At 35.3% G+C, this 25,883-nt stretch overlaps 1 protein-coding gene across 1 annotated transcript; it reads left to right on the forward strand.

The window, feature by feature from the left end:
* The first annotated feature begins 2,383 nt into the window (after positions 1-2,383).
* On the forward strand, positions 2,384-16,904 carry LOC117332526 (alpha-(1,3)-fucosyltransferase C-like). The gene is made up of 3 exons (XM_033891468.1): positions 2,384-2,603; positions 11,003-11,088; positions 14,925-16,904. The coding sequence occupies exons 2-3, from the start codon at positions 11,066-11,068 to the stop codon at positions 16,102-16,104; spliced, it is 1,203 nt and encodes a 400-aa protein (XP_033747359.1). The 5' UTR covers positions 2,384-2,603; positions 11,003-11,065; the 3' UTR covers positions 16,105-16,904.
* The last annotated feature ends 8,979 nt before the right edge of the window (positions 16,905-25,883 follow it).

The raw sequence follows: 25,883 nt of genomic DNA on the forward strand, positions 1-25,883 counted from the left end.
TTATTTGTCTTGTCATGTTGTAACAGAGCTTTCATTTATTTGGATCTTGAAAGTGTTAAAAGCACTAAGACATAGTTGTTCAGTCTTCCATTTTGTAAAAGAAAAGAAAACAACATAAATGCTCATGTATTATATTCAATGTTTAATTTCATTGATGAAATGATATCAACATTTTAAATTGGAATCAAAACTTTTACCAAAGATTAAGGTCTGAACAACAATGTCTTTAGTGATCATCATGGGAAGTGAAAAATTGTCATTATTATAATAATAATCTTGCATGTTGAGGATTTTTACAATCATCAATATGAATTGACTTAGAATAGTATCATATTTAAAAGTAATATCAGACAAAATGGTCTTTTTAACTATCCTGCTAATGACTTCTTTGGAATTCTGGCTATGAAGAGGACATTCGCTGGTAAATATATATAATTTAATTTTGCTTGTAACAAGCATTTTCATTGGCTCAAAAAATTATGTTATCATCTCATAACATAAAAAAAAATACTGTGACGTCAGCGGAGTAATCATTCACGGGATTTTGTATTTATCGATGTGTTTTTAAATATCTGGAGCAAAATAAACATACTCGCGGTTTAAGAAAAGAGTACACCCCAGTTTTTTTGCGTTATTGCTCAATAATGTAAAAAAAAATATTACAGTTAACCCTTAAATTTAAAAATTCAGGCTATAATGAAATCAATTTTTTAAAAAGATGTGGTATACCTATTATTAGTTTGTATTTTTTATCCCCCACATAGGAAATGATGATGTAGGTTCTATTCCGCAGTCAGACATAGCCAGAATGAGATAATTCAGCACTATCAGGGTATTGATTAATTAATAAATCTAATTTACTGAATTTGAAAATACTTCCTACACATTGACAGAACTAATGGATGGCAGTGCATAAAGTAACTCGTGTGACACCTGAGACAAAGTGCGACATCTCTTGTGCATCCATAAACTATTTACATTTTGCCTTCTCCAAAATCACTGGAACAAATATCGATATGGGTAAATTATTGTCCATTTCGGTAATTAAACTGACAGTTCATACAGCCGCTAATTGTGAATTCTTAAGAGAGAGAGATCGAGAGAGCATGTGATTTGAAATACTTCTTGGTCAAATAAACACAGCATATATTTTACATATACAGTGGGCATCGAAGAACATATTTGAGTTCATTCTCTCTGAAAATGATGTAAATTCCATGTTTTTTTCGGTCCGTGTCTGGTAACATGAATGAAGAACTTGTATCTTTGGGTGACAAAAATGCAGTGAAATGTCCTTAGACATGGACAATTGATTTTTTTTTTTGTTGGCGACTTGCAATTCTCACGGTAACGGCAATTTTTATATAACATTTATATTTTCTAAAACAGATTTTTGACATTTAATTCAACTTGTGCTTGCATATGCATCTCTATTTGAATACAGATATCTGAATTAAATAGGTAAAAACCCAAATACTGTTTTTTTGTAGCTTGTCATAGTTTATACTCATGGTACCAGGATTTAATGTGGGTTATTGTTTTCAAATAATATGAGAGCTACATGTATCACCAAAACAGCTATGTCCTATGCATCATGAGGTATGCGATTATTTATTTAATCCTTTCTATTTTTATTTAAAAATGATTTACAATTCAGTAAACTGTGTTGTTTATAAATATTCATTTGGAATATGTCCATAAATACTTTCATCAAATAAAGAAAAACAACAGATTTTGGCTCATGTAAAGTATACAGTGACGCCCACATGTGACAGGGATATATAACAAGTGTCGCTGCCTGTGGTGACACCCCCATCATCTCGACAGTCCGATTCCTGTTGTCAGGGGTAGGCTATTGATCATGCTGTTCCGGGGGTTCCCTCCCTCTGTCTCCTCAGGCAAAACAGCAGGTAGAATATATAATTATCTGACCAATATTTCACGGCAGGTAAGATTACCCTATGGCGTAATTTAGAGTATATTTAACTCCGATCGATATGCAGGTACAGTATATTGCCTACACTGGCTATTTTGTACACAGTCATTCTAAAAACGCAATGACAGTCGCCGCCGACATTGTAACGCGATCATTGTAACAGTGCAATATCTGTTAACATATTTAATGACGTAAAACACACAACTCATGACCTGTTCCAATGACAAACTGTTCTGGCTTGCAAGTCTCACGGTTCTTGCAACTCTCACGGCGACCGGTGCCCCCTCCGTGAAACTTACAAGTACCGGAAGCGGAACTTGCAACTCTCACGGACTTGCAAAGTACACGCTACAGGGGTAAGTGACTATAGTGTGTTCATTTGATTGTTCAGGGATTGATCCCAAGCGCAAACACATGCCTGTTATTATTATTGCTAAGGCGAGTATTTAAGCCACAATCCGATTGCTACTACATAGTCTTTGTGTTCACTGCTAAGGCCTGAAGACCTTTCGGTTTCAATGACTGAATATCGACGGACTACGCCACGGTCATATACTGGTCATGTGTGTGAGGAATAGACGTCTACAGAGTAAGACGTGTGTCGTATATAGTGATGGGAAGTAAAGCTGGATTCGTCGGCCTCATTTTATTATATCTTGATTTCAAGGTAAGAAAGGTAATCAGTTACAGGTACATTGTTATAATCAAGGCACATTTGGATCTACCAAGTACATACAGGGCATTATTAGACGTTTCAGTGGGTCCGGCTAGAAGAGGTATAGCAAATATTGGCATGATGATATCGTATTCAAACTAAAACTATAAAAAAAAAAAAAAAAAAATCTTAAACGTACAACATATCAATATTCATTTTGCGAAAAAAATGTGTTCGTTTATTGCAATATTTCATTATTTGACCGTAAAGTTGCCTCATCGGACTATTTAAATTTTTCGAAGGTTTTTTTCCGAATTCAAATCTGTTTTTGACATAGAGTGATTTGGTGCTGTATTGTTGAATGTCGTACTAATACAACAACCTTCGAATGAGGACTATTTAAAATTTTCGAAGGGGTATTTTTCCGAATTCAAATCTGTTTTTGACATAGAGCGATTTGGTGCCGTATTGTTGAATGTCGTATCCACAGCTATGGTCAATCAATGACGACATCCCTAGTTGATAAGATCCCTGTCTGTGGTTAGTGTGTGTGATTTGGGGGCTTTGGTATATTCGTTTTTGTCATCTTGTGATAGGGCGAATTTGATGTCGACTGGTGTTGGAAATTATAATGAAAATATCAATTTCATTTTTCAACAAGTCTGCTAAGCAGCCTGAATGTTCAGAGTTCGAGTCATGATCCCCAATATATCTCATTTTATATTTTGTTTATTCCTCTTACTACCATTTATTTTTTCTTGAACATATTTGAAAGACATTGAAGTAGTTTTGATAAAAAAAATCGTTTAGTATAAAGATAAAAATGTTGAGAAGGAAAATTTTAAGTTTGGATAGAAAAGAGTAAAATAAAAGATTTACTCTGTATCCATTGAAAGTAAAATGAAACAAACTGTCACGGCCACGAGGGACGTACATGGATAGGCAGTGAAAAATTCCTATAAAAATTAATTTGTCAATGTTGCTAAACTTCATACGGCCTTGATAGAGTACCTATGCAGTCTTTTCTTAATCGACACGGGCGATCTATTTCGGAGCTGTGTCACACAGAGTGTCACACAAAAAGTCACACTTTTGTTTACGAAATCTGACGAAGACTGTCCAACATTTAAACCGTATTGACAGTTTAAAACCCACCTTTACTTTGTGTTGTTATAAGAAAGTTTGAATGTCTGTTGAGTATGTGCAATCAAGCATGGAGCTATTGATTGTAATCGAGATTTACCGTGTGTTCCTTGATCGGGTTCGTACCTGTTGTATCAAGTAGGTACGTGTTATATAATGGAACACAATTGAATATTAGGCAAGTTCCCAAGATGGCGGTCGTCGCTCGCTCCAAACAAAAAAAACGATAATTTAACTTTTTAACAACTTAACGGATGTAAAATTAATAATTAATTAGTTCCGTCAAACAATGACTTATGTGGTTTATAAATTTTCATCGCAAATCGAGAGTCCTCGTCTCGTTTTTAACAGAAAGTATTTTAAACAAAAAGTATGTTTGCATGGAAAATGAAGTTTGAAAAAACAATCCACGATAACCGGTTCGGTTGTGGTAGTATAGGGCGTCCAATATACGTACACTGACGATGACCCTTGTCACAAAATTATCAAAAATACTACGATTACATTATTGCAGAAAAAGTGATTAAAATACGTTTCTGGGATTGTATCTGTAAGAAAATGAAAACCACACAAATTAAGATTTCGACGGCATCTAAATCGTGTTGATCAATGATATACTATTGCATATCTATATTTCTTGGATTATGTTTTTAACTGTCGTTGGATGAAATAACATATTGTATCAATAATGGAGAGAAACTCAGAATTTATAAATTGTTATTTTCAAAGATGTGATTTCAAAGGAAATTACACTCGATTCTGGGGATGTGTACCCTCCCTGTACTGTTTGGATACATGACAAGGTTTTGATGAATCATTTTTTTCCGGAAGTTATGGTGCACTGGAAACCTAAATACAATAATAATATAACAATAATAAAATAGAATATTTTGTTTACCTGTCACACATATTTTACATCATTTTTTTCACAGACCTCAACAAACATATTTGTAAAACATGCCCAGCCAAATTTGACTTACGAGACACTTAAGGTCCAGAACATATTATTGTACATGAACATGGAAAATATAGACCCTATATACGAGGGTGGGAGAAGTGCAAGACAGGTTCCAAAACCCCCATCATCGTCATCATAATATCAATTTAATAAAAAATTTAAAAAAAAAATTAAAATGTATGGCAAACACGTAGGCTTGGTTCTGTTTTGGCCCTGATCACAGAGGTATTTCAATCATAAAAAAAATGCTTGTTACCGGTATTTTAGTTCAGACAATCGCAGTCTGCTGCCTAAGTCAGGATAAGCAAAACACGAAAATGCTTTGTCAAAATGGCCCCATCTATGAGGACTCATCGAACCGTCTAACAATATTCGCGACAAACTATATAAGATGTTTGATCACATAAAAGGCAATTAAAATAATGGGTGAATGACGTACACTTTTATATACAAATAGGTAGGGATGTAATTTGTCATCTTGGTATACCATAGTACATTTTCTTCTTCTAAAACATATATATTAATGAAAATAAAAGAAACTGAATAATATTATAAAATAAATATCTAACTGTACAATTGGGGATTTTTTAAATATATTGTTCATTAATATAGGCATTTTATCAAGTGGAGAGTGAATTGGGTTTTTTAGTTGTTGTTGTTTTTTTTTTTTTTTTTTTTTTAATATTAGATCTATATATCATCTTTATATATTTGATGACTGAGGAAATTCCTCTTTCATATTTGTACTGGTACTTATAGCTTATAAATTTGATATATGTGGCAGGATTATGAACTTTCCTTTTCGTGCCATTTTCTTTGGACCTGGATTAAGAGATCACCTATATGTGACCTTTTTTTATTGACTCCCTTTGAAAGTGACATATGACAGGTTTGACTGTACATGAACAAAAAATATATATGTTTAGCATACGTTATTACAATTCACACAATTTTTTCCTATATATCATGTCATGAGTAAACCGTAATATATTCGTACTACCAGCTAAAAAGTTGTAAGTTTACTACATGTAGATCATTTTATAAATGTATTGTACACTGCGTGTAATTCTGTGTATTTTATTGTATACTGTGTGTAATTCTGTGTATTTTATCATTGTGTGAATGTATTGTATACCGTGTGTAATTCTGTGTATTTTATCAGTGTGTGAAGGTATTGTATACTGCGTGTAATTCTGTTCATTTTATCATGGTGTGAAGGTATTGTATACTGCGTGTAATTCTGTGTATTTTATAATTGTGTGAAGGTATTGTACACTGTGTGTAATTCTGTGTATTTTATCATTGTGTGAAGGTATTGTATGCTGTGTGTAATTCTGTGTATTTTATCATTGTGTGAAGGTATTGTATACTGTGTGTAATTCTGTGTATTTTATCATTGTGTAAAGGTATTAATGATACGCATCTATCACGTAGACTGTAATTCTCATGTCCCTGTGATATATACTTAGAAAGGTCCTGATACACGTAGACTGTAATTCTCAGGTCCCTGTGATATATACTTAGAAAGATCCTAATACACGTAGGCTGTAATTCTCAAGTCCCTGTGATATATACTGAGAAGGTCCTGATAAACATAGACGGAAACAGATTCCCATGTCCAAGTGCAATATACAAAGAAATGTCCTAATACACGTAGTTTGTACAAGCATGACCAGGTGTGAAGTTATCCATTCCAACTGTTCATCTAAACAACTTGTTCCTGGCAGTTCGTCACTTTTATCAGTTAACATCATACCCATACATATTCCAGAAGGGATGCTGTGATGGAACAAGGACCACCAACCAAACAACATAGGATTTACATCAACCCCAGCAGCAGCATGTTGGGAGTACGTGTAGGGATCATCTGTGCCCGATCCCCAAACTAGCAACAGCAATGTCGCTTGGCCATTTAATTCTGACATGTTTGGCACAAAATTGCCTCCAATGCCTCCCAATGACTGCTCTAACAATCCGTCGTCCCTCAATTGCTCAATCGACCCGGGGATTGAGAACACAGGGATTGCGTGCGTTGAACGCGTCAATATCCCATCCACCTCATGCATAAGGGCGGCAAAACAGAGTGTTGACATCTTTTAAATGGACATCCACACAGAGGGAACTTGCCCCCATTGCATCCTTGCAACTTGAATCTAAATTTAGGGCTTTCTAAGAACAGGGACCCCTATCCATGGCCTCCTCACAACAGGCATCCCCAACCAGGACCTCGTAACAACTGGTTCCCAAAGCTTGAACCTCTGTGGCACCGACATCCATATCCAGAGTTTCTTCCCTGCAAAAAAACACCAATCTGGGTCTCCAAACATGAGTCCTCCGGTGCATCATCTATACAAGAAAAGTCCCCTACTTGGGCCTTCTCACCGGGGCTCCCCTTCGGGGGCTTCATTATGACAGTTGATCCCCTCCGGTGCCTTTTTACAATAGAAACTCCCCTTAAAATATCGAGTTCCTTCGGAGCCTTTATTTTTACGGATATCTGCCCCGCACAATCCCAATGCAAACTACAGGGCATTTGCTGCGGTGAGGTCAGAGAACCGTCTGAATTAGGGGAGATGCCCGAGGAGGATTTTCGTTGCTTAACCAACACCATTAGGTTTCCAGCTTCGTTCGTGACGTCAGCTAGCGTATCTCCCGTCCGTTCATCCCCGTTAACGTTACCAAGAAGGTAGTTAGGATATTCAGAATGCAACAAAGAATGAAGCATTATATCATAATTCAGCAAGTATGGACTATAGGGCAAACGGGAATGCAAAGTACAGTCGAACTTGTGTATAAAGGACACCTTAGGGACAAGGCAAAAGTGTCTTTTATAGAGAGGTGTCCTTTATATAGAGGTTCAACGAGTTATGTCCCTTATAAACGAAGAAACAAACCAAAGTCTGATTACAGTACACTGTATATCTCCTGATTTATTATATTTAAACACTAAAACAAATGAATTAAAGACTTATAAATAATTGAAGATAAATGCTTAATTAATTTTCAATCATTCATCCGACACAAAAAATGATGTTGATATTTTTAATAATCTATATTAAGCCTATAGTTTCAAAACAAATCTTCACAATATCATACTACACTGAATATCTATTCAGACAAATACTCAACATAGTAAAAAAAAAAGTAAAGATAATTCTTATTAATCATCAATATTTTGGAAAATAAATATGTTTGAAATATCTTTCCTATTACAACATTAACCCTTTATAAATGAAAAGTCCATTTTCCTCTCATAATTATAATCCCTAAACATTTATTTTGAGGTACATTTTCTGAAATCCATGTAGGGATTTAATTTAATAAATGAAAATAAAAGAAATTGGCCAATTTTTTTACCATGCATTTTGAACAAATTTCATCTGATGAGATACAATACCTGCTCATTTATAACATTTTTTTCTAACATAATACCATTATTACTAAAATGGTAATATAAAAGTATGACATTTTAATGAGAAAAAATTAAAATATTATTCCAAAAATTGAAATCTTAGTTTGTCCATTGGTAGGGTTGACCGATTGTTGAAAGAATTTCTTACAGTTTCTGAAATGATATTAATGTATGTATATATTGCTTGGTAATTAAAACTATTCAAATTTAAGTTTCATTGTGAAAATTAAATATATTTTATTGTCTTTCCTGTTTAAATCGGGGAAAATAGTATGTCCAAGATATCCATATCTGTCATGTTACCTTACCACATTTTGGTTCAAATAAGGATGTTTACCAACTTGCTGAAGTAATTCCCATGACACCATTGGAAGCAGTTTCAATTCCTGTACAGACCAGCATGGCATACAGACATATATAAATACCCTCCCCATGCGTGCATTTTGAATGTCTGTGATGTTACCATGATTTTGGCCAAAGGAAATCTTATACTGATATTTTGAAATTTGTCAGAACTAGTACAGTGATTGAAAGTCTATTTATAACCTATGAATCTGTATACGCATTAGCAATTACACGATGAGCTAGATTATTATGATAAATGTCTATGGTGTTACTGTCTATGGTGTTACCGTCTGTGGTGTTACCGTCTGTGGTGTTAATGTCTGTGGTGTAACACTTGCAAAAGTAACACTGCAGACATATTTAGTAACACCACAGAAAAATACACTGATTTTTCTGCCATTTGGGCATATTCATGCAACGGTAGAAATTTTAAGTTGAAATAACAAAATATTGATTATAACCCAACTTATTTCCCCTATATAAACTGCATTAGAAATTATTTTCAAAAATTATGGAATGTTTTACAAAAGATTTGATAACATGAAAGACAAAACCATGGTAACACCAGAGACATCATAATTCAAAAATTGTTTTTATAATCGTGTTCAAAATTAAAATATGTGCTTACTATTGGAAAACAGCCCGATACAAGCTGTTTCTACAAAATCAAACTAGAGCAAATTGCTTTAAAATTTGATATCATCATTTTCTTTCCTTTTTATTTTGTAAAAAATGGGTAACGCTTAGGACTGGTAACACGACAGATAACCCTGTTTGTTAATATGATTTGTAACAGTCTATCGGTTATTCCCAAATTGATTAGATATATACAATGAAGCAATATCGCTAACAACAAACATCACGTTAGCATAACTGTAGATTAGAATGAAATATAAACATTAAAAATAGCAAATAAAATAAGAAAAGAAGCAGTTCGAATTTTGACCCTGTCGGCGTTCCGTAATATACTCAATATCTATATTGCCGACAATGGCAGGTGTAGTCTGACTTTAAATATATTTATTGTCCAAAATAGACACAAAGGATTTGGCACAAGTTATGACAACTTATGAAGCCATCTACTATCAACAAAACATTTTACACAATTGATGACATAGACATTTACAAAGTCAAAGTTTAAATAAGTCAATTTTACATAATTATGCAAATAGTGATATAAAGATAAACACAACTTGCATGTTTAAAATCTCTTGCTGGATTTGATGAAAGCCTGCACATGTTCGAACACATAATTATTTACATCCAAAGCAAAGTCTTCGTTTCCAAAAAGTAACAAATTTAGATTAATTTGTATATTCAAGTAATTTAAAGCATTAAACATTTCTGAACGGGCAGTGGACAAGTATTGACACTCGAAAAGGAAATGGTATGCATTTTCACAAAAATGCCCACAATATGCACATTGTACATGGAAGAGATCATCTTTAAGGGAGCTACAACGGTGTCTTAGCCTAGCATGTATAATATTTCCCCATAACTATAGAGGCAGGGCTGAGTTTTGGGAACATTTTGGGAGAGAGCTAATTTAAAAGATGATAGAGGTAGGGATTTGATAACATCATCTAAAGAGTTCCAGTAACTTAATGTAGAAGGTAAGAAAGATTTGCAGGTTGCAGAAAGTCAATAAATTAGAATCCTGAAGTTTTCCTTATTTCTTAAATCATATGGATTGTGATCACCTACTGAGGGGGTAATACATTTGATAGACAACTTGGAGTCAAATTACTGTTCATCTTGTATAACAATTGCAGTTTTCTTTTGGCCCTCCTTATATCAGAAAGTAGTTCAAGTCCTGATTCAATATATAAAGATTCATTTTTCGCATAAGAAGGTAAACCAGTTATAATTCTCGCTGCTTCGCGCTGAGCCCGCTCTAACTTTTCTGAATCTACCAGAGAGCAACCGTCCCAAACCTCACACGCATATTCCAGGACAGGTAATATAAATGATTTATAAATTCTTCATAGAGCATCACGCTTTAGCATATACTTAATTTTAATCAAGAGATCAATTTTTTCATTACTGATTTATAAACTTCATCAATATTATCAGACCAATTTGCATTTGAATTGAAAGTGACTCCAAGATGTCTATGGGAACTACTGAAATTTAAGAAATTTTCATCAAAAATTAAATTAAGATCATCATCAATATCATCAGAATTTGATATAAAAATAACCTCAGTTTTGTCTGGATTAAAAGTAACTAGCCATATTTTCGCCCACCTATTTATTTTTTTTCTAAATCTCTATTTAAAGCTAATTCTATTTCTCGACAAGAAGAAGTGATATTTTGAGAGAAGTATCATCAGCGAATAGACGAGCTGTTGATTCTACTTCATCTGCTATATCATTTATATAAATGAGAAAAAGAAGAGGCCCGAGAATCGAGCCCTGGGGAACTCCGGCCCAGGTGTAGTCTACGAATAACACGACCGAACATCAACTCCGGGACGAGGTGACATAAACACCTTCCCTTAATGCCAGCTCGTCACGTACATTCACAACAGTACCTTTATTATTATCACTTCAGGGTATTCCTCTCCATCTGCTGACGTCATCAATGTGCTGTCCATACCCGACGTTGTAGTTCACCATGCTGTGTAGCCGTTCGCTGAGGTAATTATTGTTTAAATCACTTAATCATGAATAAATATAAAATCACATTGCTTAATGATATGAAGTAACAAAAGTTTTACATTAAATCCGTATAAATCCGGTTTTCTCGCATACTATACATGGTTATCCAGCGGTTGCTAGGGAAAAGATTAATAGAATCTATCATGGGTCTGTTCCGTGGACAGGATTTCTCCACCCAAGTGTAAGAGTTTGGCCAGTCAGCACGAGGTTTGCCGAGTGCTGTCCAGCCAAACTCTTACACGAAGGATACACGAGAGGTCTGTTCCGCAAACAAGAATATCTCAACCCTCGTGTAAGAGTTTGCCCGGCAAGCACTCGGCAAGCCTCGCGCTGACTTGCCAAACTATTACACTTGGCTTGAGATATCCATGTCCACGAAAAAGACCCATGTAAGATTCATTCTCACATTCTTCTCGGGGTTATCCGGCGGTCAATCACCAACCGCAAAGGTCATTTTAGGACGGCATTCCGTGCACGGGAAATGCATGCTTGAGGTGAGTGCGTATGTTCGTCTCTTTATGAAAATCCGGAACGTTTGCCGATTTATAGTGCTACCTCACTGAAGCATACTGTCGCAGTTACCCAGCAGATTTTAGCTGTTAAAATCCGGAATATCTTAATTATTGAAGAAATATACAGCGAAAACTAATTGTGTTATCTGTGGTCCGTAAGAGTTTGCACATTTCTTACGATTGATGTGAAATTCATATCAAAATTAAAGTTTCCGCTAACTGTCAAATTATGTTATCAAATAGGCTTGATGGCACACACGTGTACAAAGGTGCTCGCTAAAGCTGGTGTTTTGTTACTTTTGAAAAATAAGTAACTCGAGTAAAAGAAATACGATATACAAAAACCACTCGTTGTGTAACTTCTATTTATTATATTGTGCATGATATTTACTGTAATAATTAATTTATATTCATCAAACGTATTTACATGGATGGATTTTACATTCGTACTTGATGTAAAATTTAATTTGTAGATGTTATAGCATTCGCAGTTATGTAAAGCCACCTATACACACTTCATTGTTCTGATATACTTAGAAATATAAGGAAAATATATGCTTTTAGTCCAAGACTAAAACTGCGATATGTGATTATTAACACGAAAGCTGAGTCCTTGACAATATTGATCAGGCTACCAGGAAACTGAACCATTATACGATATGCGAATATTATATACTGCTAACTTTAGTAATATACCAATATTTGACTTGTTATAGTGTACATACATGTACATATCTTTATATTATATCACATATGCTACCTTTGTCTACATCTTTATGGAAAAGGACGTTTATAAGTTGTACAACTTGTGCCCGATTCCTTTTGAATATTTTCAAATTAAATATGTTTAAACAAACAGACACTATGGGTCAAGTAAATTATCGAATTTGCGAGGCAATCCGCCCCTTTATCACGACACAAGTAAATTACAAACGATCACATATAGACATAGAACATGAAAAGGTTTTAAATGTTTAGTAGATAAACAAATGACAATATCTACATAATATGATGCATAATGGAATTTACACATCTTAACCTATAATGCCACACTATAGAGAATCGATCGTATTAAACTCTGACTGCGTTAAAACGAGCGTAAACGCAGTGAAAAAAGGCTCACGTTACTACTAAATCTGTGTCAATACCCGCTGTTCTTGACAACCATAGTTCATCCAAAACGGAAATTGTGAATTGTAAATATATTAATTAATTGAAAAAGTAAAATGTAAATTTTAAATTTGTTATTAATACTTGTGTCTTTTCGTAGATTCAATGGAACTATATTATCTTAGCAACCACGGCTGCTGTAGTTACCAACGTCGCAACACATCTCTACTTTTGTTTTCTTCGTAAGGTACTTCAGCGATTTGTTTGATGTAACTTAACGCATTGAACGATGTTTTTATAGCGATTACGGTGGTATGAACGCGATGGGATAGAGACATATACAATATTATATAAAGCTAATGCTCTTTAGTGATTGTTTTCATTGTGTTTACGGTGGTACGAACGCAATGGGATACAGATAGAATCTATACATATATATTTCTGACGTTTTTCCGATATATAACAATTCGTACCATGAAACATGGCCCTCTGGCTGAGTTCAATTAAATATGTTGACAACGACATTTGTCACAAATCATAGTAACTGGAGGGGGGGGGGGGGGGGGGGGGGGGGGGGTGGTTGCAAAGTAAGCCATACAAATCTTACCTCGACAGAGAGAGAGAACTGGAAACACATACCTACACATGCACCGTAAGACACACATACCTACAGAGGCAGACCAAGAGAGACACACATACCTACAGAGGTACACCTAGAATGACACACATACCTACAGAGGCAGACCAAGAGAGACACACATATCTACAGAGGTACACCTAGAATGACACACATACCTACAGAGGCAGACCAAGAGAGACACATATCTACAGAGGTACACCTAGAATGACACACATACCTACAGAGGCAGACCAAGAGAGACACACATATCTACAGAGGTACACCTAGAATGACACACATACCTACAGAGGCAGACCAAGAGAGACATATATCTACAGAGGTACACCTAGAATGACACACATACCTACAGAGGCAGACCAAGAGAGACACACATATCTACAGAGGTACACCTAGAATGACACACACTAAGACGCTATCTGAACGACACACACCGAGGAAAGAAAATTAACATCAGCTAACAAACAAATGTGTAGTATGTTTTCGTACTATGTGATCACCGATACGTTGATGGAACATGTATATAAATCCAACACAGACGGTTTAGATTATATTTACGGTCTACATTATACGATTAGTGACTATTGTCACTAAAACAATTGAATAAAAAAATCCTAAGGTGCCTGTCCAAATCATGTTGACTAAAGTTTTCAATGTCAGCATGCAGACTGACCTTACATGAGTATTGCTGGAATAGTCTTGCTGCACCTGAAGTATTTTCCTGATGTTCAACAAGTCATTTTTCCTCAAAATATCTTGTAAGTCGTCTTCGTTTATTGTAGCGAAACGTTGATTCCAGCATTTTGATTGGCTGTTGTCCAAAGTAATAGGTCTACTCACTGATAGGTCCTTGTGAAAAAAATAGGAAATTGGCCAATGAAAATGAAGCAAACACTCAAGCCATATTGCAATAGACGTTATAAATCACTAGTAAAATTATCTCCCTTACATCGACTGGTACGTAATAACTCACTACCTGAATTATCTCCCTTACATCGACTGGAACGTAATAACTCACTACAAGAATTATCTTCCTTACATTATCTGATAAGTAATAACTCAGTACTAAAATTATCTGCCTTACATCATCTGACAAGTAATAACTAGCAACTATATTTATATCCCTTACATTGACTGACAAGTACTAGAATTATCTCCCTTATATCTTCTAACACGTAATAACTCACTACTAAAATTTTCTCCCTTACATCAACTGATACGTAATAACTCACTAGTAGAATTGTCTCCCTTATATCTACTGACACGTAATAACTCACTACAAGAATTAAAATTCTTACATCGACTGACACGTTATATCTCGCTACTAGAATTAGCTCCCTTCCATCAACTGAAACGTAATATCTCAATACAAGAATTATCTCCCTTTAATCAAATCAAATAACCTTTTTATCATTCTCGATAGCCACAGAGCAATTCGTCACAAATATACTACACTAAATCTTTATTGATATATTACCGACACAATAATTTATCTAATTCGTCATTTCTTGTCACTTTAATTCTTTTGATTATATGCATCGTTTATTTATTTGCAGGTTTTCGAAAAACACATGGAGGCTGACCTCAATGATAGTTATCGCTGGCTTGCTTTACATTGGAGTTGTGAAGTCGTACTCGTTGTTTTGTGAGGAACGTACGTGCTATGGGTTGTTTTTCTCGTTTATAAAATCGCCTGTTAAAAATGAAGGGGAAGTCAACGATTCTACATTATATACTATATTGAATAATTCTAGTACACAAATAAACAACACTTACAATGTCACTGACCGTGAAATCCGCATACATTACTTTAATCCTAACCAGTGGACTGGTCCCGATACCTTTAACAAGTGTTCCCACAAATGTTCTATAACGTTTGGACGTGATTTTAAGGATTATTCCTCTAGCCAATTCGTGATATTTGATGGAAGCTCAACACTTCCTAATAACCCCCCTCGAAAACCAGCAGGTCAAATATGGATACATTATGGCATGGAACCGCCATTTCTTCAGCCTAGATTACAGAATTGGAGACGTAAGATTAACTGGACAATTTCCTATAGAAGAGATGCAGATTTCACTCATGTGTATGGTACAATGGTATTTAAAGAAGTAAAAGAGACAGAAAGAGTCAGCCTCAAGAGTAAATGGGAAGAGAAAACGCAAGGTAATGCTTGGTTTGTGTCTCATCCAAACGTACCGAGCAGACGAGACCAATACGCAAAGATCTTGCATGACAACATCAATGTGGACATTTACTCGAGAACGGGGCCAAAGATGTGTCCTACGAATAAAATAAAAGATTGTGAGAAGTTATTAAGTGACAAATATAAATTTTATCTTTCGTTTGAGAACTCTTTATGTCGCGATTACGTCACAGAAAAATGTTTTAAGATATATGCGTCCCAAGTTGACGTCATTCCTGTCGTTCGAGGTGTGACGGATTATTCTGTGTTTGTCCCTCCGAATTCCTACATAGACACAATCAAATTCAACAACATTGCAAGTCTAGCGGCATTCCAGATGGAGCTTGCTAGTAATCAAACTGCATTTGAAAATTATTTCCAATGGAGAAAATATTACTATAATGAACCAACTGGTAGCCGGGCCTTCTGTCAGCTGTGTGCTGAAGCCCATAGAATTCCACTCAAACGCAGACTGTACGATAATCTGGACACGTGGGTACACGGGGACCAGAATAACCCTATGTGTCGTGAGGTTTCCGACATCAAATAAATATCCGAAGGACGTTTGTCATTTGTTACTTTGTTCGTGTTTGATATCCTGATATAGATATATAGAAGTATTATGATTTAAATTAAACGTGGATATTTTCATTTGAGAAAACAAGAAATGATACATGTACGTAAGCTGAATATGCATCATAATTCGACAGGGTATCCAGTGAATTCGCCCTGGAAATATTATTTCTGGGTCGACAGCAAAAGCTGTAGACTCTAATGTGTATTTTGCAACAAAATGGCATGCAGCATACTTGTAACGGAGTCAGAACCCGATTGTAAAGACATAGTTGCAGGAATGTTAAATACATTGTATAAACGAAACTTATTTGGAGCGTCCATTAAGGGAACGTGAATAACAATAATAATCCGTCAAGCATCAATTAAAATGATACAAGTTAAATGTTTTGGTAGCATTGCCAAAGGTTTGTATTTGGATCTTTAGGTAGTGCAAGTGTACGTGGGAGTAAGTTTTGAATGCCTAACGGTGTTTGTCTAAGTTGAGATGGTGAAATTGTGCTCGGAGATAGATGATTCAATGAAAGCATATTCAGTCTAAGTTTTAGATTTGGCATGCGATAATTGCTTCTTCCAAAATTAATCTGAAATGAGATATAAAAAGCCAAAGTCATCATCAAGTAGTAATAGTTTGATGATATTTTGTGTAAAATGTCAGTTTCATGATAAACAATATCTTTAAATATTCCAAAGGAATCAATCAAGGAGTTTATTTCTTGGTGGTTGGCCTTGGTATCAAATCGTGTTGCATTTAGTATGAATACATATTCTTCTGTGGCATGCTTTTGTTGAGTTTTTGATATTACACCTATAGTGTTTTGAATTGTAGCTAGGTCACTTTCGGAAGTCTATCTGTAGTGCTTGGTGCAGGAATGTCCATTCAATTTGGGCATTAACTCAAACACGAAATGAGATTTTCAATTGTTTGTCCGAAATCCGCAAAATCTTCCGAAATACTTGTTGAAACCCCTATCTTAATAACTCGTGTACCAAACACTTGTTCTGCGTCTAGTGACCATTTAACTTCAGCTGCTTCATTTAGGAAAAGTTTCGAAACCCAATCCCTTGATATCTCGTTTTCACCACACCAGGAATTAAATGTTACGAAAATTTCCTAATTTGTCTACGATTAGTATCCCTACTAAATTGCAAGAAATGAACACGATATCAATGAAATCATTCATTGACGAACTTTCTACAGTTAAACCAATCAGTACTACATTTTCGGATTATCAGTAATCCTTTCCTGTTGGCTATTGGTTCGAATATATTGTTAATCACTACTGTATACATATGATACAAGTGTTCGAGCAGAAGCAAAAATAGAACTAGATCTGCGCAAAACAACATGCCTTAGAAAAAACACAACAAAGTCAAATTATGACCTGCTATCAACCAACAACCAACACCTCTGATGTCCAGCTGGCCATGTCACAACCTTTCATTCCACCAACGCACCTCTATCCAATACTGCAAAACGTCATGCCTCCTCCGTAGATCACTGAAGAGTCAGTTTGTTTGGTTTGTTTGTTTTGTTTAACGTCCATTTAACAGCCAGGGTCATTTAAGGGCGTGCACGGTTTTGAAGGTGGAGGAAAGCCGGAGTAGCCGGAGAAAAACCACCGGCCTACGGTTAGTACCTGGCAACTGCCCCACGTAGGTTTCGAACTCGCAACCCAGAGGTGGAGGACTAGTGATAAAGTGAACCACTCGGCCACCGCGGCCCCTAGTCAGTTTGAACTGCTATGATGAAAAATGTATTAACCTTCGTAACCGAGTTCCTTGTTTGATATCATCACCGTGTCCACATCCGTAGATGAGAAGCCCCAACGTGGTTCAATACGGAGTTTACATTTTCATCTTTCTGAAGAAGTTTTATCTCACATGGTTTTAACATGGAGTTAACGTTAATATTGTCATCTTTAAACATGTCAACAGCCTTCTAGGAGAATAACTCACGTGGTATTAACAGGAGTTATTAACCAAAACCATTCTACCTGTAAGTGTGAAGAGACACTTATAGGTTGTCATCTTTATGAAGCGATTTACCTCACGTTGTTATAACGCGGATTATTTTTGGTTATCATAAACTCTCGTCAGTTATCATGTTGTTGGACTAAGATACATATCTGATGCATTTTTATGCCGGAGATGCCTCTGAAGTTTTGTATCCAGCTCCCATTAACAGCTGATTCGTCTTATTTCATGGAATTTGATCTTTTTCAAGGAACATTTTCAAGTGTTATCTACCTATAAGTTTACAAGGAACTCAGTCATATTTCCCTGTCTTAAGCTTTTTGTTAGCGAGACGTTTTTATCCTGGATTTTAATAGACTGTTGTACGTCGATTCTAGAAACTTTCCTATATACATACGAGGGCTGATTGATATGTTGTGAGCCTCATTTTGAAGGGTTTTATTTATTTCGGACATATCGTATTATTTTTCAACATAATCCCCTTCAGTATCTATACATTTTTGCCAGTAGGCCTCAATACAACTTTTATATGACTCCTTTTCCTGGCTATTCAGAAAGACATCCACTGCATGTATGACGTCATCATCAGACTGAAAGTCGGTACCTGAAATAACTGTTTTCAGTTTTGGAAATACAAGTAGATGAAAATCTGAAGGAACGAGATCAGGTGAATAAGGCGGATGCTCAATCAATTTAAAGCCACAATCGTGAATGCCAGACATGACAATTTTGCAAAAGACGCTTGCTTGTTTACTTTAGAGTGCTACCTCGTCGATAAACTAACCAAATGAGACCAGTCCTTGAGTACACGGCCTGTATAGTCAGAGAATAGTAGGACTTAAAAGAACACCCTTGAGTACCTTTTCAATACGAGGTTCACAACATATCAATTTTCCTTTGTTTATTCAGATATATTGTTCAACGTCTTCATTAGATAAATTCGCCCCTGAAACGTCAGCTAGCTACTTGTTCCAGACTATAAACAATTCCTCAATGAACTTTCCAGTGACATTAAGTGAAGAATTTTGTTTTTTTCAACTTTTAAAATACTTTCCCTACTACTATTAGTTTTGATATGCTACCAGTTGAATTTAATATCACTGAATCTTATTTAGACATTGCTTTCGTGTTAATTGTTACCTACGCTTAAAATGCATTTATAATATGATACAAAAGTATTGTAAAGCATTAGCGATATATATTTTTTTTTTAATAAACCTATATCCAAGGTTAAAACTGAATTCACATGTTGATCTATTATTTTTCCTCATTTCAAGTACATTGTACATTGAATAATGATATTATTTTATCATGTAAATATTTTTATATTCATTCGAAAGATTTGATAAGTTTATTTTTTTTAAATTATGCTACTCATTGTTTTTACAACAGAGAGGCGGTATGGGCTCATGTAATATTAACACCGATATTATTACTAATTTGGCGATCGATTAGTACAGAGGGGCGATATGTGATACAGTAGTGTAATAAGTAAAATTGATTAATGTAAAAACCCGTCTGAACGTCGTGTTTACATGGTCAGATGTTCGTGAACATTAATATTGATCTACTTGTGTAAATACCTTTCTCTGTATAGGGTCAGATGGTTGTACTGAACTTCGTCGGTAAAGAGTCAGGTGGCCAGTTATTACCCTATTGACAAGTTAACAAATACCTGTAATTAAGATGATATAATAGTTTGATGTAATATTGTTCAAAAGTTCAGTATTCAGGATAGTACGTGTCAGCAGCATTGGCCTGTAAACAGATATAAAAGGACCAGCTTGTATCTGTTATTTTGTGTCGGCTACCTGGAATCAGAGAAACAACATCTATACTCTGCCTCCGAATAAATGTTCGTTCATTTACAACACTACACGATTGATCTACAACACTGCAATAATTCCGACAGATCATTAAACACTAGACGTATTGTCACAGATTATTAAACACTTGTCTTATTGTCACAGATCATTAAACACTTGACTTATTGACAGAGATCATTTACACTTGACTTATTGACACAGATCATTAAACACTTATTGTCACAGATCATTAAACACGTATTGGCACAGACAATTAAACACTTATTGGCACAGATCATTTAACAATTATTGACATCGATCATTAAACAATTATTTGCACAGGTCATTAAACACTTATTGTCACAGATCATTAAACACTTATTGGCACAGATCATTAAACACTTATTGTCACAGATCATTAAACACTTATTGGTACAGATCATTAAACACTTATTGTCACAGATCATTAAACACTTATTGGCTCAGATCATTAAACACTTATTGGCTCAGATCATTAAACAATTATTGACACAGATAATTAAACAATTAATGGCACAGATCACTAAACACTTATTGTCACAGATCATTAAACACTTATTGACACAGATCATTAAACACTTATTGACACAGATAATTAAACACTTATTGTCACAGATCATTAAACAATTATTGACACAGATCATTAAACAATTAATGGCACAGATCATTAAAAACTTATTGCCACATATCATTAAACACTTATTGCCACATATCATTAAACACTTATTGGCACAGATCATTAAACACTTATTGTCACAGATCATTAAACACTTATTGACACAGATCATTAAACACTTATCGGCACAGATCATTAAACACTTATTGGCACAGATCATTAAACACTTATTGGCACAGATCATTAAACACTTATTGTCACAGATCATTAAACAATTATTGACACAGATCATTAAACACTTGAGAGAATTCTGCTCATTTAAGATTAAAGTTTAAAGACAGCCCAATAATATTGTGATTTGTGAAACATTTTGTCTTTACCAACATATCAGTCTTTTTTATATAATGGGCTTCTTGTGTTAGGGAGCGGGAGAGGTGTACTTTATATAGATTTTTTTACAAATACCAAACGCTTCCTCTACTACGCTTATACAGCACTGAAGTATTCTTTCCAAAAAAAAGTTCGATACATAATTTAAACAATAAAGACCCGGCCAAGGCGACACAGCATGGTGAACTACAGCGTCGGATATAGACAGCACATGGATGACGTCACCATTTACAACCTGGTTACTTAACGGACAATGGTGACGGTACGTTATTGTGAGCAACGTCATTAGCGCGTGCCAGCTGCCTTACATATAAGGTTGCAAGAGTTTTGTATTTCTATAAGGTTTGTCTCCTTTCAACCACTGATATATTTTACACACACCATCCTTAAAGAAAAGATTTTTTTTCTTGAAAAGGAAACTCTCTTTAACTATAAAATCACACCTAGATAAGGTAAACAACCACAGGCATGATAGTAGTACAGATATAGACATCAAATTGATTCAGAGCCAAAATCAATGCCAAACATTCTTTCTCAATGGTCGGTTAATTTCTCTAGTGTTTGTCAAACTTTTTCGAGAAATAATAAATGGAGTGGTCAATTTGTTCACCATCAAAACAGTTCCAACACCAACATCGCTGGCATCAACAAAAAGGTTAAACTGCCTACTGGAGCAGTTAGGAATGGCGAGCTTGATAGTATAGCTTCAGTTTTTCAAAGCAGACATTCGCCTCGCCAGGTGAATTTTTCATTTTTCGTTAACAAGACAGTAAGAGGAGCTGCTGTAATAGAAAAAAAAATTATGACAAAATTTTCGATTATGTCCAGCCATACCAAGAAATCTCATACGCTATTTCTTATTTCCAGGAGTTGGAAAATCTAAGATTGCTACTACTTTGGTTTTGAAAGGTTTTACCTGCATGCCCTATACAACAACATGACATTAACATTCTACAGTTGCATGACAAAACTCGCGTTTAAGCAAATTCACAGTTACTTGCATGATGGCGAGTCTTTCGAAGAAGTCGCGAAACCCGCGCGGATGTTCTTTCCATGTGTCATGACAGATAATGACACCATCTATGTATCCATTACTGCCTTCAAAATCTGATATCATGGTGTTCAGAAGACGTTGGAAAGTTGTCGGAGCATTTTTCATACCAAACGACATAACTTTATACTGGTACAGGCCTTGTGATGTGACGAATGCCGACACTTCCTTTGCGCTTTCTGTGAGAAGAACCGGCCAATATCTTTTCAATAGATCCAATTTACTGGCATACTTACTTTTACCGACTTTGTCAATATACGAATCAATCCTCGGAATTGGATATGTACCAATTGTACTTTGCAGTAGAGCTACTACTAAAGCTGTCAGTCTTTGTGTTTTACACGACCTTGCACTATATTTGATATTATTATCAGGTGATATTATTATCGTCTTCTTAATCTACTGACGAAATTTCCTTGCTTGCTTAGTCATACTTTTCCTTCGTCAACTTTAATATCCGAAGTCTCCTACCAAAAATTGAGACTTCAGTTCGAATTACTTCATTACTCTGTTCTTGTTTTTATCGAAACTTGGCTAAAAGACACTGATATTACGCAAGAGCTTGGCTTTCCAGTCATTCACACTTCATTTCACCAATGTAGACCAGATAGACTTGGAGGTTGAGTCTCTGTTTACGTACACTTGTATGTTAAACGTAGACAAGAGCTCGTGATCCCTTCCGTTGAATCAGTATGGGTCGAATTGCATGTCTCTGGTACGATTTTGTTACTTGGAGCCTATTACAGACCTCTTAACTCTCCAATTTCGCTCTGGAAAAACATTGAACACTCGATAGATCTTAAACACGAACTGTAATGATATCATTATCATAGCCGACTTCAATGTCGACAACTCTAAACAAACTCCCCATATGCGCTACTTGGCCAATATCATAACAAAGTATAACCTTGTGCAGATGGTCACATAACCAACTCACTAGTACATCTAATTCATTAATAAGTCTGGTTCCAGTTAATAATGTAAATATTATAAAAGAGGTTATAGTAGGTGGAAATTTCATATACTAACCTCTCATATACCACTGCCCTACTTATTGTTTTTTGTATTTTTCCAAATCACAACCTCCTGTCAAACGTCATATATTGCTCTTCGAACGTGGTGATTATAATAAATATTGCGATAAATTAAGGAATGTCTGTTGGGTGTCACCTCTAAACAAACCAAAATTAGATGAATAAGTTGATGCATTTAATGATGTTATATTCACTATTGCCCGGGAATGCATTCCTAATAGATATGTAACTATTAGACAAAGTGATCCCACTTGGATGAGTAATACTGTTCGAAGACTCATTCGTAAACGTAGACGATTACTTAGGAAGGCTTAAAACCTAAACACGGTCGTTGCTTGGAACAATTTTAAGTATATCCGTAATAAATGTGTCAATTGTGCGTGTCAAGCAAAGTCGAGATTTTTTTGTTTGTTTTTGCTTAACGTCCTACTAACAGCCATGGTCATTTAAGGACGTGCCAGGTTTGGAGGTGGAGGAAAGCCGGAATACCCGGAGAAAAGCCACCGGCCTACAGTCAGTACCTGGCAACTGCCCCACTTAGGTTTCGAACTCGCAACCCAGAGGTGGAAGGCTAGTGTTAAAGTGTCGGGACACCTTAACTACTCGGCCACCGCGGCCCCTTAGTCGAGGTTTAACAGCAAGTTTCAACTATTTTTTTTAACTCATAATCAAAGGCTTTGGTGGAAAATAGCCCAATCTCTTTTGGACGCTAATTCAACCAAGTCCTCTATCCCTAGTATCAACCATTAAGGGCGCCTAGTATCTCGACGATGCCAGCAAGGCTGAGGCCTTCAATTCTTATTTTTCTTATCAGTCTGTAGTGAACGACTCAGGAATTCCTACTCCAGTCCTCCACAATCTACGCGACAACACTTTAAACAAATTTATTACATCTGAAGACGATATCAAAGACATCTCCAAGGCAGTTGGCCCTGACCTTATGAGTTCACGCCTACTTAAAGAAGCTTCACATATCCTTTGTTATCCCCTGAAAATCTTATTTAAAAAATCTTTGTCTACTAACTCTTTTCCGGATTTGTGGGGAAAAGCGAATGTTACTCCTATTCACAAAAAATCCGATCGTAGTTTTATCAAGATTTACCGCCCTATATCATTATTAGGTATAATTGGGAAATCGATGGAAAGATGCGTTTATAAACATGTTTATAATTTTCTTAATACTAATAATATCATTACAAACCACCAATTTGGTTTTATAGCAGGTGACTGTAAATCAATTGTTATGTTTATGTCATGACATAGGTAAAGCCATTGACAACGGTAAAAAGTAAGAGCAGTTTTTTTTATTTAAATTCGCAAAGTGACAGCGTAATTGATTATCATAGAACTGATCCCCAAGCAAAAATCAACAGAAAATGATTGATCTTAAATGATCTGTGCAAATAAGTCAAGTGTTTAAATCATTCAAAATGTGTATGAAATATGAAACATATTTTACAATTGATTGAATTACAGCCTTCAGAGTATGTTTATTGGCGTAACGGATGATAATTTTCAGGTTTTCTGATCACATTGGCAGCTAAGAAAGTGTGTCCTTTGTGCCTAATTTATTTTTGAACTATGTATCATTACCTTCCATTACATTTCCTATTTCTGTGTGGTGTTTAGATTTGAAAAAGTAACTCCTCGCTTATTGCAATGTTGTTTACACAATAATTAAGTTAAAACTTACCTGCTTGAATAGAACCACATGTATATTCTGAGCAGCAGATACTTGTAGATTCTGCAACTGAAATTTAACAATTGACACATCTGGCTGTCCATAGTTATAGGTACATGAGTAATGATCAATTAGATATATACTAGTATTATGAATCAATTGTCTGTATTGTTGCTAGCAATGACTGATGTATTTCCTCTTCTCCTATACACCGCTTTAATTTAGGTTTCAATTAAATGTAAACATCCTGACACACATTCAATAAAAATCAGAAATAAAACAGTTCATTCTTCAGTAAAAGATCCAGAACAAAGTTTTGGGAAAAGGAGGAACATAACAAACTTCCTTTTCCACCATAAAATAATGCTTTGAAATTTGTTTCTTTAAAGGTTGATTATGCAAAACTGGATAAAGTGATTTATACATAAAGCTGAATCTGACACGTATACACCTACACAAAAATATTGGATGATAGGTGTGTGTGTATATATATACATATATAGAAGATATTGAATCAATTCATTCATATTAAAAGTACAATAACACTTAAAAACAAAACGTTCAGCCTTCGTGTCAAGCAGTGCAGACACAACGGGGACTTGTCAACAATATGATATCATCGGAATGAAATCGATGCAACAATGTACAACGATGTATATTTTACATTTATACACGTATAAGCATAAGAATGGGGCGTAACATTTACCCACATGAGTAAGAAACAATCATGAGAGAATGTTATGCTGGTGCCACCTGTTTCTTTCAGGTAATAGACACTTTTCATACATAATGTATTATATAGAGCTCACTAAATTACTGCAAAGGGCTAGAACAGTGGAAGGCGTTTGATAATGAACATGTGGAAAAATAACTGAGGGATTGCAGATGAGATAAAAAACCATGATAATTTTTATGGTTGGCATGATCTCATTTTGAAATACTCTACCTCATTATGCGATATAAAGTCAGACTTGTCGGTGCTTGCTGGTGTGGTAAATGGTGCAGTTGTCACTACTCTAATTCTCATTTTTGATTGTGACATAACCTGACTTTGACCTAGATTTTTTTGGCGGGTTTTGTCGATAACGCAGAAGCCAACGGCTATAGAAAGTAGATGTTTATTTCCGACAGTTGCGTTTTTGTAAAGCCATAGTGGCGTCCTT

This window comes from Pecten maximus, chromosome 8 (genome assembly GCF_902652985.1).
Source record: "Pecten maximus chromosome 8, xPecMax1.1, whole genome shotgun sequence".
In the NCBI taxonomy this organism is placed as follows: domain Eukaryota; kingdom Metazoa; phylum Mollusca; class Bivalvia; order Pectinida; family Pectinidae; genus Pecten; species Pecten maximus.